A 17,492-nucleotide genomic window follows, 5' to 3' on the forward strand; every position below is an offset into this window, starting at 1 on the left:
AATGGTGTGATAGTTCTTGACAACGCTTCCGCCATTACAGAAATTGCGCGAAAAACCAGTAATCTAAGTGACACGGCAGAAATGAGATCTTCAGTTTTCAGTTGAGACGTCAAGAAGAGTACTTTCACCTTGCCATTGAAGATGATTGTCGCAGTTGCAGTTGATACGTTTGGAGATTATAACCAAAGAAAACCACGGCATGACCCGGAAACCAACCAAAACATAACCATACATATTTTGCAAGTGCAATGATTTCCGTGGTCCGTTTCTCTCGAAATATATCATATGTTCTTTCTGTAGGTATGAGTCAAATTCTATGAAATTTTGGAAAATATTACAACTTTTGTAGTATTATTATTTCTATGTATCTATTATCACATCATTGAACACTTATCCTATTTTATTTCACAATCGTTCAACTCAAAATACCGGGAAAGGTACCTAAACTTACCTTATTCGATTTAAATCTCAGTCTTTGTGTCATTCATCGTTGAAGCCGTCCTCAAGAAACTTCGATGAGTTCTTCGTTCTATCTGTAATAAAAATACGAATAAAACACGTGTTTGAATTTCGGAAAGAAATTGAATGAACTAGTTATTGAAAGGATGAGGAAGCAATCGTTCTGGGAGTTTTATTGGATTCATTCATTCCCCATTGAAATGGGAAATTGATAAGGTCAACTCTGCTCTCGGATCAATATTGGAGCAATAAAACTTGAGCCTTATGCATGTCATGTCGAATGAATTCCTGCAAGAATGGAAACTAGATATTTGTTCAAACTGTTTGATACATTTTTAACGTTTGGGCAATGGTTCCCCAAAGAGGTTCTGTTTCAGGTCCGATTCACACGTGACGTTACATCGCTTTCACGTCGCCTCTATGTGATTTGTTCACATAGAAAAAACGACGAAGATAAAACAGTCCGCGCATCACCTCCGCCTAATTTCTTTTTTGTGTGAATCTGCGCTCAAAAGGCAAATTCTTTCGTTTGATATCAGTGTTGGAGGAAGTATCAAACAATGGCAGATGTAGCTTCAGCCGGTGGTCATGGCGGTTTCCGTGGTAGATTCGGTGGTGGTGGTAAAGAAGGTGGCCGAGGTGGCCCCAGAGGTCGTGGCCGTGGACGCGGTAGAAGCCGTAGTCACGGTAAGGAAGTCCAAAAGGAATGGGTGCCTGTAACTAAGCTAGGACGGTTGGTAAAAGATGGTGAGATCCGCTCTTTGAAGGACATCTACCTGTTTACTTTGCCAATCAAGGAGTATGCATTCATCGATTTCTTCAAATGGTTAGAACTGAATAATGAGGTTTTGAAGATCATGTCCGTTCAGAAATAGACTCGTGCTGGTCAACGAACTCGTTTCAAGGCTTTCGTAGCTATCGGTGATAGCAAAGGCCACATCGGTTTGGGAGCCATCCGTAGAACCATCATCATAGCCAAGCTTTTTGTCGTACCAGATTGTAGAGGTTACTGGGATAACAAAATTGGTCAACCCCACACAGTGCCTTGCAAAGTCACTGGAAAACGCGGGTCTGTAACTGTACATCTCATCCCAGCTCCGTGTGGTATTGGTATTATTTCTGTTCCCAAGAATCTACTGCAGATGGCAGGTATTGATTGAAGACTGCTATACCAGCCAAGGGCTCCACTGGTACGCTGGGGAACTTCGTTAAGACAAATTACGCAGCAATCACCAAGACTTATGCATACTTAATGCCAGATTTGTGGAAGGAGATGCCTCTTACCAAGACACCCTACCAGGAGTTTGCGGATTACTTTTACAAAAAATCACCACAATGAATCTGCTGCAGCACGTACTGAAACCGTTTGGATCGTGTTTAACAACAATGCTGTAATAGAAGCATTGAATACCTATTAGTTATTGCATCATTGTCAGTTTTTCCAAGAAATATATTATATTTTTTACAACCCTCAGTTGAGTTTGTTTTCAATGAGGCGAGAAGAATGATCGTGACGATAAATTACAGTTTTCTATTGAAAACACTTTCCCAAAACCAGAACGAAATTAGGGCCTCTCGTCACGCTAACCAAGTTAGCATCCTCAGGATATCATTATGACTTAATTTTACTACTATGTTAGTCTTTTTATATGCTAGTGGCCTAACTACTACCTGGTAGTAGTACCTAACTACTAACCTAACCTAACCTAACTACTAACTGTTTTTGATTTTAATTTTTTTCCCAGATATCGCCCAGTCGTCATCTTAAAAATTTCATCAGTTAAATTCACTTCAAAATAAAGTATTCATGCATTGATTTCATTATCCCAAATTTCAATTTTTCGAGTTGGCCCGTTCAAAAAATAAAGGGGAGGGACATTAAAGACAAGCACTGTATGTGTTGATACATATTTGTTGATACAAATGTGTTATCCAAAACTATATATATCCTTCCAATTTTTACGATTTGAAGTGTTGTTATAGAAAATTTCTGTTCAGTTTTTGTTGTTCTGCTGTTTGAAATGTTGAGCTATCACGTATGAACAAACTATGGTTACTCATGAAAAAACTGAAATCACAAGAAGATGATCCCGATCATTTCAAAAACTTTCTTCTCATGGATGATACAACTTTCAGACTATTATTGGGAATCACTAATATTAATGCACAGATACTATTAGGCTATTTTGAAAAATTCGTCTTCTTTTTATGAGTATACTGTTATATGTTAGTAACATTCAATGTATTCGAAATAAGCGTAATTCAAATAAGTTCACTCTTTTGCCAACATATCTTGTGAATAATTTGAATTATAGGGACATTCTGTCATATATAATATGAAAACGGAAAGTAGGGTGAACTAGGTACGGTTGTGACAATTTTCAGTTGATCACCCATAATTTTGTTAGTACGCCAGTTAGATAAAAAAATGCATTTTTTATAGTGAAGTGTGTATTCGTGTACACATAAATTCAAAAATACTGTGCCGAAACAAAAAGTTTAACTCATGGGACAAAAATCCATGAGTTAAACAGCCCAGGGACTGTTGTGACAGAGCTGGGGGTCGGTAGTGACAAGTTCTAAAATACACAGAAATGATTTGAAATCACTTTTATTGCGTGTAATATAAGAAATCTTAGGTTAATTCTGAGTTCTAAAACTGAAATGTGAGATACTGAGATCTAGTCAGACTCACAGTTATGACAAATGTAATGGCGACTACAACCTGCGCACTCTAAATGGGACCAAAGTTCACATTTTCCTTGGCATTTGATCCATTTTTGCCAGGTCTACTTCCAGAATATGCACCTAGACAAACCAGATAGAAATATTCATTTTCATCCGATGATGGTGGTGATATCTTATTTTTCGTGACTTTGTTTTTTCCTTTTCCATTGGTTTTTTCTTTTGGTTCCGTAAGATTTTTCTTCGCCTGCATAGTCTTCAACCGTTTTTCTTTTTCTTCATATTCTTGCCTGACTGCCTATTTTTCAGGAGTGTATATAAATAGTCGACTTTTTAGTTCTTGAATCTCTTGTCTTTCTTTGGGGAGCCTTTGGAAAAGGCCAAACGACGTCAGGTGAAAAAAGAGATAGTGTAGCTGAGGATGGCGCAATTGGCTGAACATTGCTGAGATTTGAAAATGAAGATTCGCCCAATAAGGAAGTTGAAAGTGGTGGTATATCATCGTTTGGTCCAGGATTATTCTCCCCAGCATCAGGGTTTAGTCTGTCCGTTACAAAAGATGGTTCTGCAGCATTAGTTTTTTCAGTGTCAGAGGTCAGCCTTTCTGTTTCGGAAGATGGTTCTGCAGCATTAGTCTCTCCAGCGTCAGGGTTTGGTCTATCTGTTACAAACGATGGTGCAAAAACAAGCGATTAAATTCGTGCATTTCCGCAGTTCTCCGCAAAGAAGTCCCTCGTTTTACTTCTTCATAAGCGTCTTCATATTTTTTTATGTCACAGTGCCCTCTTTCGGTCTTCCTTAAGCGTTTTCTTGGCATCTAAAAGCAAACAAAAACAATTTTCACTTATGTCAAAAAAAATGTCACAACCGTACACAACAAACCCCTCCGCAAAAAAAACCATCGCAATGATAGTATAAAATAATTTACGTACGAAGTAGTCACTGCTATTTAACTACTAATGTTCAACTTATAACTGCGAAAAACACCTATTACTCTATCTGTACACATATAAGAATAATTATTGAAAGAAATCGAATAAAAATACTTACATTTGACTGATAAAAAGGAATGTAGGCCTCGATTGGTTCCTGTTTCGTCAATTCGTGATTCGTCACCTGCCCCAAAATTTCTTGTTTCGTTACCTGTACCTTTTTGACCTTTTCGCAGGTAATAATTTATTCCGCATTCGTCAACTGGGACTACTAGGGCCATAAAAGTCCGTAAACCTAAATTCTTTTTAATGCTTATTTACAATAATTTTATATTGATCAATAATCTACACTAATATTATAAAGAGGTAAGATATGATTTTTTGTTTGAAGAAGGTGAATGAGGTGACGAAACAAGAACACCTTAAGCAGGTATATTTTGCAGTTGACGAAACAAGAAACTACCTAGGCCTCTGCTAACATTAATACCACACGATGGCTGACACAATACTGTGAAACACGTTTAGACTCGCATACCGTACCTCCCTCCCTTGCACCCTCCTTGGTATTCCTTATAGTTTCGCTTAAATGACGACTGTCACAACCGTAACCTGGCACAACCATACCCAGTCTACCCTATGCTTAGGCTTACATAATGTTCCGTTTTCGATAATACAGCTCGGATGTGACATCTTTTTAGATTACAGAATAAAAACTTGAGAGTTTGTCATATCGTTCCAAATCTAATTTCGATATAGAGCTGAAGCTTTAAAAAGAATTTAAATCGAATTATTTGCAGTGGAAGATTTCCTTACGTGATGAATTTGAATGTGAGATGCTCGCTGAAATGTTCGGGTTTGATTTATTTTCTTTCGAATTGACATGGAAAGTCAATTCGGAAGATATTTTCCTGAAAAGCTTTATAAAAACTAGTAGGTATAGAGTGAACGAATTTTTCATTTATTATTCAAATTATAATTTCATCATATTTTTTCTTAAAAATGCAACTAGTTTTTTTTATTTTCAATCATTCAATATTAACATCTGTTCACAAAAATGATTTGAATCTTCAATAACTTCCAATTAATATATGCCAGCGTTTTCGGTAGCAGGCTGTGCTATTAGCTTCATGGCTTTCTCAAACTGGATATTTTATCTTCTTGTTTGTTCTTTTATACGGTTGAAATGCCCCAGTGCAGGTATTTGTCGTCTCCTTCCATCTGGATATTTCTTTGAGTTTCCCGGTACTTGGGTTACATAAGGTAATATCCTTCGTGTTGGTGTTTCTCTAGGTTCATTGTTACTAGGAATGTCTATTGTTTTGTGAAGTATATTGAATGGAAGGTCTTGTAGTGTTCTGATTTTTATTTGTTCCCCGATAAGTGAATTATGACTTTTGATTTGATTTATGGATGTCTAGAAAATTGTATGAACATCTGAGAAAACCTTAACATCCATAAATTCAAAAGTCATAATTCACTTATCGAGGACAAATACAAATCAAAAGACAACAAACCCTAACATACTCCACAAATACACACTCCTAGAAACATCAATACGAAGGATATTACCTGATGTAACCCAAGTACAGGCAAATTCAAAGAGATATCCGGATGAAAGGAGAGAATAAATACCTGCACTAAGGCGATCTAACCGTATAAAAAAACAAACGAGAAGATAAAACGTTCAGTTTGAGTAGTCTTGATGAGAGCACCGTCTGCTATCGAAAACGCTTGCATACAACACTGAGAAGTTATTAAAGCTTCAAATCCTTTTGGTGAAAAAATGTTGAAATTAAAAAATTTATCAAATTTGCATATATTATTTTTGAAAATGTGCAGTTTCCGAGCTAGTAATTTCTATTGGTACCAGTTAGTTTCCTATTCAACTAAATGTCCTTCGAACTTGTAGAAGTGGTCTTGTAGAATTCTTTATGACCAACGAATAGTAGGAAATATATTCAACTCCTCTATCAGTTCATTCATTAACGAAGAGTTCATTTTCATGACAGAAAATGTATGATAAGGTTGAAAAACTTTTTCTTCAGTAATTTGATTAATGCCACCTTTGGAAGATTGGATACATGTGTCGATTTGTGTTTTTGATTGGGATCGAATCTTTGATGAGATATAAAACAACCTACCTCAATGTATACTTATGAAGAATGCCAAAAAATGCGTATGGTCAATTTTCCCCTCATTTTTGAAGCCCTTTATGAAATGTTCAAATAGTTACCACCCATTCAAAATGAATGTAACATAGCACATTATTGAATATTTTGATTCAATCAATGGAAATCCATAACGTATTCAAATAATACTTCATTATAAGACTTTCACTGAAAAGTACAGAACGACAACACGTGTTTTACCATATAATAGTTTCAGAGTGAATGAATTGTACCCAATTAGTGCTTTATATGAGTAAACAATTTGAATCATATTACCTTCTACTTACTCAATGACTTAAGCTTATGCAGATGACCTTGTCATACTGGCAAGGTCCACGTCGGGAAGGGTAGCTTGTAATATCCTCCAAAGCGTGTTGGACGTTGTTCACAGTTGGTGCCCTAGTGAGTAGATGTCTGTCAACCCCAGCAAAACTATGTTAATCCCCTTCACCAAGAGAAGAAAATTGGACGATCTAACGCCACTTTCTCTCAATGGTGTGGTCATTCCATTTAGAACGGAGGTGAAATATCTTGGCATTGTCCTTGATAAAAGACCCACCTGGAACGCTCACTTGGAAAAAGTTTTACACAAAGCCAGACTGTCTCTATGCCCATGTCGGATTTGTGGTAAAACTCGGGGTTTAGGTCCCAAACAAATCCATTGGATTTATGTGATGATTGTCAGACCAATGATCAGGTATGGTGCAATTGCTTGGTGGCCGAAGGCTTTACAGAAAACGGCCCAAGCGAAGCTCTCTGGCTCACAGAGACAGGTTTATCTGGCTATCAGTGGTGCCATCAGTACCACACCATCAGCGATCATGGAGATCCTTCTAGATCTACCTCCTCTCCACATTTTTCTGGAAAGAGAGGCTAGATGGACTGCATACAGACTTGTGCACATTGCCAATGGCACAAGTCAATTCAATGCAGAGTGCAACAGACTGTTGGTTGACATTGAAAGTCACAACATTCTAGAAATGACCTCTGACTTTATGCCTCCAACTGTCAACTACGAACTGCCTTATAAAATACTATTCCCGAGTAGAGAAGACTGGATCCTGCGGGAGAAGGAAATATTAAGACTAGATAGTTGTTGGTTCACAAATGGATTATGAGCACCTTCCGGTTCTGGTGCAGGTGTTTTCAGTCGCAGACCCAGAACAGAGTTATATACCTGCCTAGGAACTTATGCGACTGTATTTCAAGCGGAAATTTACGCTATTGAATTGTGTACGGAGAGATTGGATAAATCCAACTTCACTCACAAGTCGATAAAAATATTCTCGGACAGTCAAGCGGCGTTGGAAGCTCTTGGCTCCCACCGAGCAACGTCTAAATTGGTAGCTAACTGCCAAAAAAGACTCCCCTCGATAGGAAGACTAAACAGATTGTCTCTGGTCTGGATTCCTGGCCATACTGGCCTGGAAGGCAATGAAGCTGCTGACTCTCTTGCAAAGGAGGGTGCTGCAAGCGGCTTTATTGGACCAGAACCTGTCATTGGCATCGCTTTGGGCTTTGTCAAACAAACACTCAACACCTGGATGGCAAGAATAGTTATGGACTTCTGGCTGAATCTTCCAGGGTTGGCTCACTCCAAGGCGTTTATTCACCCTTCGAAGCTTGATTCCAATTAGTTGTTGGACTACAGTAGGGATGAACTAACAGGCCTTCTTACAGGTCACTGTCATTTGAATCATCACATGCAGAGACTTGGACTGTCGGAAGACAGTGTGTGTCGCCTCTGTTTGGAAAATGATGAAACTGCAGAGCTTATACTTTGTGCCTGCCCCGCTGGGGACCGAATCAGGTTCTTTGAGTTCGGCAGATCCGTACTCTCACCATCTGACCTGAAAGACCACTCACCATACAAACTAATTGGCTTCGTTAAGAAGCTGGGTTTATTTGGCCGAGTGTGAATAGGTGTGAGCCACAAAAAACCCTTATGGGTTGCGGTGGAGGGTCGAATAGACCCACTTACTTTAGACCTACCTACCTACCTACTCAATGACTTCAATAATTCACCTGGGTTTGATTATGAAATGATCATAAATTCAAATAGTAAAAAAACGTATGGTCAGGATGTCAACAGGATTTCACGGCCGGTGTACGGGGACGATTTTCTGCTATCGAAAAAAATGGATCAAAGAACTTGCATCGAATTTCGTAAAAAAAGTTCTCAAAAATACTTGAATTGTCGACAGTGGCATACAGTGATTGTACTCTGACTCAGAAAAATGTTGACTAATGTTTCAAGCTTTTCACATAAAGTCGAGAAGATTTGAATGGCGACGCTCGTCCTGGGCGCCCCAGCACATCAACAACTGATGAAAATGTTGAGGAAGCGAAGAAAATTGTTGTTGAGAATCATCAACTCACTATTAAATAAAGCATTCCTCATTGACGTCAACCATTGAAGTGAAACCACATTTTCTGTTTTGTTTTGGATTTATTTTAAGATCCTTCCACTTCCCTTTTCATTCCACTTTTATTCTCTCACGTTGCTAAATGTTCTTGAAAAAATCAATCTCAATCATATTATTCTATATAAACTTTTGAAAACGTACAAATATTAATGATGATGAAAAATAAAATATTATCCTTCTAGACCTAATATTACATATTACTGGAGTTTCATCCCAACATCAAACCGTTAAGGAAGATTGAACTTCCTGTTGAAGACGATCAGTTGGTGATCGAAACACGTGTTGAGGTGTTAAAAACCAGATAATCTTCATAGAGAAAAGGAAATTTCATTTATCGAGGAAAACCTTCATTATGTACTGGTCATCTGGCATCTCTATATTAATGAAGAAAACAATCTTCAGGCTCACAGATTAAAATTAAATAATCGAATTGATATCAGAAATAAGTTTCAAGGACGTTTAGAAATTTAGAGAAAGAGAAACACAATATTTTTGAAATGATCTCAAGAAAAACAGTCTGGTGCTTTTGATTGTGAAACAAGTCGAAGGAAATATATAAATATGTAAATCTGATTGTGGAGGTCAGAATTTTATTATGGAGGTCCCATGTAGAGAAAGTTGTTATTGAGAGTGAGAGTATTTTCTTCTATCGAATAAAATCGTGGTTAGAAATTGTTTTTCACGATGTTCAGCTGAACTGAAACTTTTTATGAAAAATGTACTTTTCATGGATATGAAAGTTGTAGTCAACAATGTCTACATAATGTCACATGAGATGAATTTTTTTTATTTGTTTCGGCTACGAAAATTATTTGTTGTCCACAATATGGAAAAAAACTCACTATTTTCTCAATAAGCCGTGATTTAATTGAATTCAAATACTTCCTTGTTGTTGCGGCAGATGGCATTGAATCATATTTGCTTATTCGGGTAAAAATTTAAGAAACTCTTGGTTTTTTTTTGAATTTCATTGAAGAAAGTACGTTTTCGAAAAAAATTATATTTGTAAATGGCAATCCCATTCTGAGGCAAATCCTGTTTGAAAGGTGTCAGCGGAGTTTTAGCTACAAAATGACACCTGCAAAAAGAGGTGCAAAAATTTGAAAGTCAAAATTGTATCAGTTTTGTTGTCTCTAATTTTTTTCGTGCCAAGGAAATCAATTACTGGGGTCATTAATATTTTGGGTAGGCTATGTTAATGAACCTTCTAACCACTCAGGACGTATCTTTACTATTCGCAGCTTCGCCAGCAATGTAACATAGGCTGTTATTATGCCTACCAATGTTACAAAAAAGTCCTCGCTTGCATCCCAGTTGAGTAACAAAAATAAATAACAGTGATTGCAACTTCAAAGTACACATACATTTACGGATATGATAAATGGAATGAAGTTCTAGTCGAGCTATTTCTAACACCAAATTATCCTCAAGTAATTGTCTCTATTATTTTTTTTGCTGTGGTCAATTCTGATGAAAATTCAAATCAGGAATATGAGACAAAAAGGGCTAACCAAACATAATTTTCACGTATTCAAAAAATACACTTCAATATGTGAATTCCATCTGAAAGTTTACAAAACCGCGACACGTGTTTCACTATGGTAGCATCTCCGGCAATCATCAATATTACCGAATACAGTATTGTGACGCCCGAAGGTGCTATTGTATATCAAAACACGTGTCGCCGTTTTGTAAACTCTCAAGTGAAAATCTCATGTCAAAGTCGGTTTTTTTAATACGTTATAACGGATTTCCATCAAGTATCGGTCAGTTCTATCATATTTTCATGATGTGAACCTTCAACCTGCTCCTACAGAGCTATCACCTTTATTTCTAAACTCTTCTTTATATAACTGCTCGCGCTTATTCGATTGTGTTACAAACTTCAACATCCACTTTTAATTTTGTTCAGAACAAACAATGTTTCCTCAACTCTACGTCTGGAAATTAAAATACTCCATCATTATTTTTTTCAGCTTCCTTAACCTGTGAGGATTCTAACATTTCAGTTGGTCGGAATGAATCTGAAAAGAAGTTTATTCAATGACCATCATTTGAATTTCTATGGTTCACAGAAATGATTTTATAAAAAAAACCGATTTTGGTAAATATGCATCAGCCGAACGAACGAGATTGAGCAGAAAAGTTCCAAGTTGAAAGATATTCATTATCCGAATTTTTTTCACCTGAATTACCGGATTCTGACTTATGCCTCCAACTGTCACCTACGAACTGCCTTTATAAAGTACTGTTACCGAGTAGAGAGGACTGGATCCTCCGGGAGAAGGAGGGAGAATAGCAGATAGTTGTTGGTTCACAGATGGATCAAAAACATCTTCCGGTTCTGGTGCAGGTGTTTTCAGTCACAGACCCAGGACAATCAACCTGCCTATATCGACTGTATTTGAAGGGGAAATTTACGTTATTGAATTGTGTGCAGAGAAATTGGAAGAATCCAACCTCATACACAAGTCAATAATAATATTCTCGGACAGTCATGCGGCGTTGGAAGCTCTTGGCTCCTACCAAAAAACATCTAAATTGGTGGCAAATTTCCAAAAACCACTCTTCTCGATAGGAAGACTTAACAGATTGTCTCTGGTCTGGATTCCTGGCCATACTGGCCTGGAAGGCAATGAGGCTGCTGACTCTCTTGCAAAGGTGAGTGCTGCAAGCAGCTTCATCGTATCAGAACCTGTCATTGGCATCGCTTTAGGCTTTGCCGAACAAACACTGAACACCTGGATGGCAAGAAGATTTATGGACTTCTGGCAGAATTTTCCAGGATTGGCTCATTCCAAGGCTGGATACCAAACAGATATCTAACAGGCATTCTCACAGGTCACTGTCATTTGCCTGCCCCGCTGGGGACCGAATCATGCTTTTAGGTCTTACTATCTGACCTGAAAGACCATTCATCATACAAATCAATCGGCTTCGTTAAGAAGATGGGTTTATTTGGTCGACTGTGAATAGTTGTGAGCCACAATAAACCGTTGCGGGTTGCGGTGGAGGGTCGAATCCACTCACTTTGGATCTAACCCAACCCAACCAGATTCTTACATAATTCTTTTTGAAATTTACATGTCAAACATGATCAAAAAACTCGACAGCATGATCAAAATGATCGAAAGAGAACGGGATATCATCAAAATGAAATAAATGAATATCTCTAAAAAATCATTAATCCTCGAGAGATTTTTCAAAAATGTATGTTATGAAAATACCACTCAATTTTTATCAAGAAATTTGTCAAAATGAATAGCTCCTACAGCACATTCGTTTCTAGTGCCCTGTACTCATGACACTGCCCTGTACTCATGATCCTGCTCCATGACAACGCCCGTCCGCACGTTTTACAAATCACCATCCGGAAATTAAACGAATTGAGAGTCGAAGTTCTGCCTCACCCACCATATTCCCCGGTTCTCTCGCCAACCAACTGTCATCTTTCCAAGCACTTCGATGAGTTTCTCACCGGTAGAACCTTTGCCAATCAGGGCCAGGCAAAAACGGCCTTCGTCATCTTCGTCGAATCTCGAGCATACCATTTTTATGCTGATGAATTTAATCGACCTGCGTGATTTTATACTTATTTGTCAATTTAATTTTATGTTTGTATAATTTTATATTTAAATGATATTATCTGTCAACACTAACTACTTGTTTATATTTATACTTATATTTGTGATTTTGTGTTATCTTGTGTGTTTTTAATTTCATACATTGATTATTTTATTTATATATGCGAATCTTTTTTCCATAATTCATTCTTATACTTTAACATTCTTCATATATACATTTTTCCACTTGGATCTCTTTTTCACCACATACAAGTAGCATCTAATGCTTCTGTGGTTTCTACGATGTTTATTCAACTGTATGTATCTCTTTAGTGTGATTTTTATCCGAATAAACATTATTATCATTATTTTTATTTATAAGGAATTTTCATTGTTTTTATTTCCTTTTTTATATTCTTTAGTCATTTCTCATCTTTTTTGTTTAATTTTCTGATTGATTCGGCCGTTACTTGATGATGATCCATAGTAATTTCATAAACTCCATCTTACCAGTTGATTTCCACAAACTTTATTTCAAAAAAATATGACACAGTAGTTTTTCGTAGTAAATAATGCACTGAAAGTTCTTTCTTCACTCTAATAGAATAGACATACACTTTACTGTCCAAGAAAATACAACCTTATTGACAAAGCTTGTTAAAAAATCTGGTATATATAGCACTTCAAAGAATAAGAGAAAAGAAACAATTCAAAAACACAAATACACAGAAACACAATTTGAGCAAAACTAAATTCACATATCTAATAGACAAAATATAACAATAGAAAATCAAATTCAACAAATTGTAGACAAAATAGTTTGTATAGTCCCTTTCAGAAGATGTGAATAACAAATATATACAATTTGAACATAAGTTCACGTGCCATGGCAATAAAATAATATATATCCTGGAACTTCATCTAGCTTTTCCTAATACGACTAATTACCAGTCCGTGCAAAGCTTATTGTTAAATCATCTGAAAATGGAATTTTTAACAGGTGATGATCAACTGTATTGTCATACATGCGCCAAACTAACTGACTGTTATAAGGAAACAAGTATAGCTGAGGCACCAGTCAATCTAATAATAACACTGATGATATTCAAACAAGACTCAACCTCTAACGGAAGCAAGAAACTCTTTGGAAGGTTCGAAATAGATGAACATTTCAACCTAGCAGACCACTGTTATAATATTCATGCAGTCATTGTTCACTGTGGTTCTGGCGTTGAATGTGGTCATTATTACGCCTTGGTCAAAGAAGAAACGGACTGGTTTAAGTTTGACGATAGTCGTATCACGAAGTGTTCTGGTGATGCATTGAATTTATTGGAGCCTCTGGAGACACCCTACATTTTGTTTTATGAGAGAGAGGACATTGTTAGATCAAGATCTTCAGATGATGTGGTGCTGCAGGTTTTTCCGGGTTTTCCTGCAGCTGAAAAAGCAAATGCGCCACTGGAATCAATGAAGTCGCCCCGGAGCGCCAATTAATTTTTATTGTTGTATTTATTTTATTTTTAATGTCATAACAATTATAAAATGACAGAAATACATTCCACACCTGGTATATCCCAGTATAAAATATAATTTAAAGTATAGGTGTCAATATAAACAACAAAAAAACACCTATATTATTTCCCAGCAAAGTTCCATTGTAATATTCATCAAGATTGTAGTACGCTTTAGTTGCAAGGGCATCTTCAACAAGATTTCTGAACTTTTTATAGCTTTTTTCCTTCCTAGTTTCGTAAGGAATGTGATTATACAGCTTTTTACTTTCATAAATTGAAGAATACTTGTTTTTGGAACAGAAAGATGTATGTTATATCGTGAGTAGGACGATCTCACCGGTATCAGATTACCAAGACAACGACTTCCAAGACTTTGAGTCAGCAGAGTCAGCAGAACGTGATACTTTTGTTATTCCCAACGTCTCCTGCTGACACCGCTGTCTACACATTATAAATGGACCCTGCGAGGTCAAATCATTGTCAGAACTAATTTAGAATTCGTTTAGTATCAACTTAGATTCTGTTCCATTTTTCATTGTAGTTTTTATAACGATATGTCTTGTTGTTATTCAAAGAAAGTCTGTAATTGAAAATAAAGTGTTTTAAAAAAGTCTTATTCAAAAGAGTGAATATAACATGTATTTTATTTTCAGTTACTTGCCGGGTTATGTAATTTGTAGGTTCCGGAGTTCCAACCATATTATGTTTTTTGTAAATCAGGAAAACAGTTTCAAGTATGAAAATGCAAGTAACAGTGAGACATTTTTCTCTAAAAAATAATGGTCTGCATGACTCACGCACTTCCACCTTGCATAAGTATCGAACCTCTCGCTTTTGCAACACAAACACTGAATGAGAAAGTTGTTGACTGCAAAATCCTCAGAAGGCAACACCATATCTCAGGTGGGACTCAATCAGGGAATGATATACCATTTTTGTTGTGGATGAACTTAGTTCATTTTAAACTTTTCGAAGTGCATAACATCCTGATGCCAATTTTTTATTCAAAGCTGAAATATGTTGATCAAATTTTAATTTGTTATCCATGAAGATTCCTAGGAATTTGGATTGCTTTTTATTCTCGAAAATTTGTCCATTCAAGTATACATTGTTAATATTACAGCTGAAGGTGAGTAGGTTTTTTTTTAATATTAAAGCACAAGTAGTTTGCGTCACACCATTTTTTCACAACTTCTAAATCACTAGAGATAGTTTCTTTCATATTATAAGTATTTTTTCCATGCCAAAGGAGCGTGGTGTCATCCGCAAAGATGGTAAAACTTCCTTGAATTGAGAGAGTCACCAGGTCATTTACATAAATAAGGAAAAGAATCGGGCCTAGTACTGATCCTTGTGGTACGCCCATAAGATATCCTTCGTGTGTGATAGTTTATCGTTTGAACCTACTAACTGTTTTCTATCACTTACGTAAGACCTGAACTAGTCATTACACACTCCTCTCAAGCCATAGTAGTTCAACTTTTGCAAAAGAAGTTCATGAAAGCCAAATTGACAGTTGGTTAATATATTGTATTTATAAAGAAAAGCTAACACCCTTTTTTTCACTATTTTTTCTATGATTTTTGAGAGTGTTGAGAGTATGGAGATGGGTCTGAAGTTTGTTGGATCTTCTGCATTACCACCTTTGAAAATAGGAATTACAAGAGCTGTTTTTAGACACGGAAGGAAATTTACAAGGGAAAAGGAAAAATATTCATATACCCCACGTAATCACAACTGAGACTATCTACTCGATCATAATTACCTAAAGCACTTACTCAACTTTTATATACGTAAGGTACATCTGTCGGTAGCCGGTCGGTTCGATGTGGGTGCTTTGTTCACTCACTCAAATCGACCGGCGTGTTGGTCGGTGGTTCAAGCCACAGGCTGAACGATCGATTTTCACTAGCTATCGTTCAACCCGTGTTAGGAAGCACACGTTGAAAGGTAAGACCACGTTAATCCTGAGCTCGCACTAGTTTCGACATCTGAGGGCTGTTGTTCATAAGGGTGCGACAGCTGGTTAACGAAAAAACAAATTTTGAACAGATTTCCAAATTATGATTACCTAGATCATATTATTTCAATTCTACATCACTTCATCTCCGTTTGAAGATATGATTTTCTTCTGAGAGATGATATGAATATGTTGAGCTTGTTTTCTCATTTATATAGCTCATATGATGTTCCTGGATGCGATTTCTACATGTTCTGCCAGTTTGACCAATATTTACTTTGGAACTAATTCCACACTTCAATCTATGAACCCCTGATTTCTCGAATTTGGATGTGTTTTCTTCATTTTTTCAACTAACTTTCCCAACGTATTACATATTCTATATGCAATTTCAATATATTGTTTATTCAAATACGAATCCACTTTTTCTGTTGTTTGTCAAAAATATGTTAAAGCTCTATAATTTTGATTTCGATTTTCTAACTTATTAATAGGAAAAACCTCTCGAACAACAGAAAATGTGGCTTCATTTTTGAATAAACAAGATTTGACTTTTCTTTTGCAACGTCCGAATGATGTTCATCAAGCCAAGCCCCGCCTTCAACAGCTTTTTTTTGCCAGAAACAATGCTTTATCACCACATCAAATTAGTTTTCATCCATTTCATTCAAACTAATAGAAGTTGCTTCACTCAAAATGTTCTATCCCACAAACTAATTGTCCGACAGCTGTGAAATTTGTACACGTGTCTTTTGGAGGTAAGTGTTAACTAAAAGTTATATAGATTCGAAACTAATAGCGCCATCTGTGTGCTAGCCTACAAACTTCCCAACGCACGCAATAGTTTTTTCTGATGGGTTTTTTCATCCAGTTTGTTGTATCTCAAAGGAACTTCTTTGCATGATGTACATGGCAAGAGTTTTCATTGTGATTCTTGTTTTTTTTTGAAGTTTCATACTTTTTTGGTTAATAATGGGAAAGTAGAAAGCCAAAGGCTCTCTTAGAAATATTCCCTTTTCAGTTTACATTCTGATATACATATTTTCCAAGTCTGCCATCATGTTGTTTTAGTTCATACCCTTACAGCTCATCATCTTCATAATTTATTCTTGAACATCCATTACATTACGATACTGTCAGAGCATCGATTCCTGAGATATGATGCGAATAGAGAATTTTCAAAGAATATATTCAAAATACCAAATGCGAACGTGCCAAAACATCTTTTCGTAATGGATTCACGTTATCTGATATTCGGAAGTCTTTTTGGCTCAGATCCCAACAAGAATATAAGTTTTCTGAAGGTGTTACCGAATTGTTAGAAGGGATATTGAAATTCCATGAAAAGGAATTTGGCATTGGTGGTTTCCGAAAAATAATATTGGAAATACTCCTCGAAGAAAGAATTCAGTAGTCGGCATTCGAAGTGTGGCAAAATTTTCATTTATGAGGGTTTCAGAATGAAACAGAAAACTTACATACATGGTGCTTCATAACTGCAAAGAAGGGAAAAATACGGATATATGCCTCAGATACATTTTCTGGTGTATAAAATATATTTTTATTTTTTCCAAAGGCGTTCGTGTGGTTTATTCTTGTTCAAAGACAGAAGTGATTTGTCACTGTTTCGTTTTGAGAAAAACATAATGGAATCTATGATTTTTCTGAGCAAATCACCTGAGCAAGTAACTTATTTATTTATTGATTTACTTATTCACTTACTCGGGATAGAAACAGAAAAATCCACTGCAGTATCCACATATTTGAATCAATTTCAAATCA

The 17,492-nt window shown here is 36.4% G+C and overlaps 1 protein-coding gene and 1 pseudogene across 1 annotated transcript in view; one reads left to right on the top strand and one right to left on the bottom strand.

Moving 5' to 3' along the window:
- Positions 1–17,492, bottom strand: part of LOC111503664 (vasoactive intestinal polypeptide receptor 2) — a 266,571-nt gene that overhangs the window by 180,017 nt on the left and 69,062 nt on the right. The window contains exon 2 of the mRNA XM_074178839.1: positions 452–533. Within this exon, the coding sequence (XP_074034940.1) occupies positions 452–484 (33 nt within the window). The 5' untranslated portion in view covers positions 485–533. The remainder of the gene's footprint in view (positions 1–451; positions 534–17,492) is intronic.
- Positions 1,020–1,798, top strand: LOC111515813 (small ribosomal subunit protein uS5 pseudogene; annotated as a pseudogene).

Source organism: Leptinotarsa decemlineata, unplaced genomic scaffold (genome assembly GCF_025532065.1).
Source record: "Leptinotarsa decemlineata unplaced genomic scaffold, Ldec_3_MD MMD2_tig00004307_RagTag_RagTag, whole genome shotgun sequence".
Taxonomy (NCBI): Eukaryota; Metazoa; Arthropoda; class Insecta; order Coleoptera; family Chrysomelidae; genus Leptinotarsa; species Leptinotarsa decemlineata.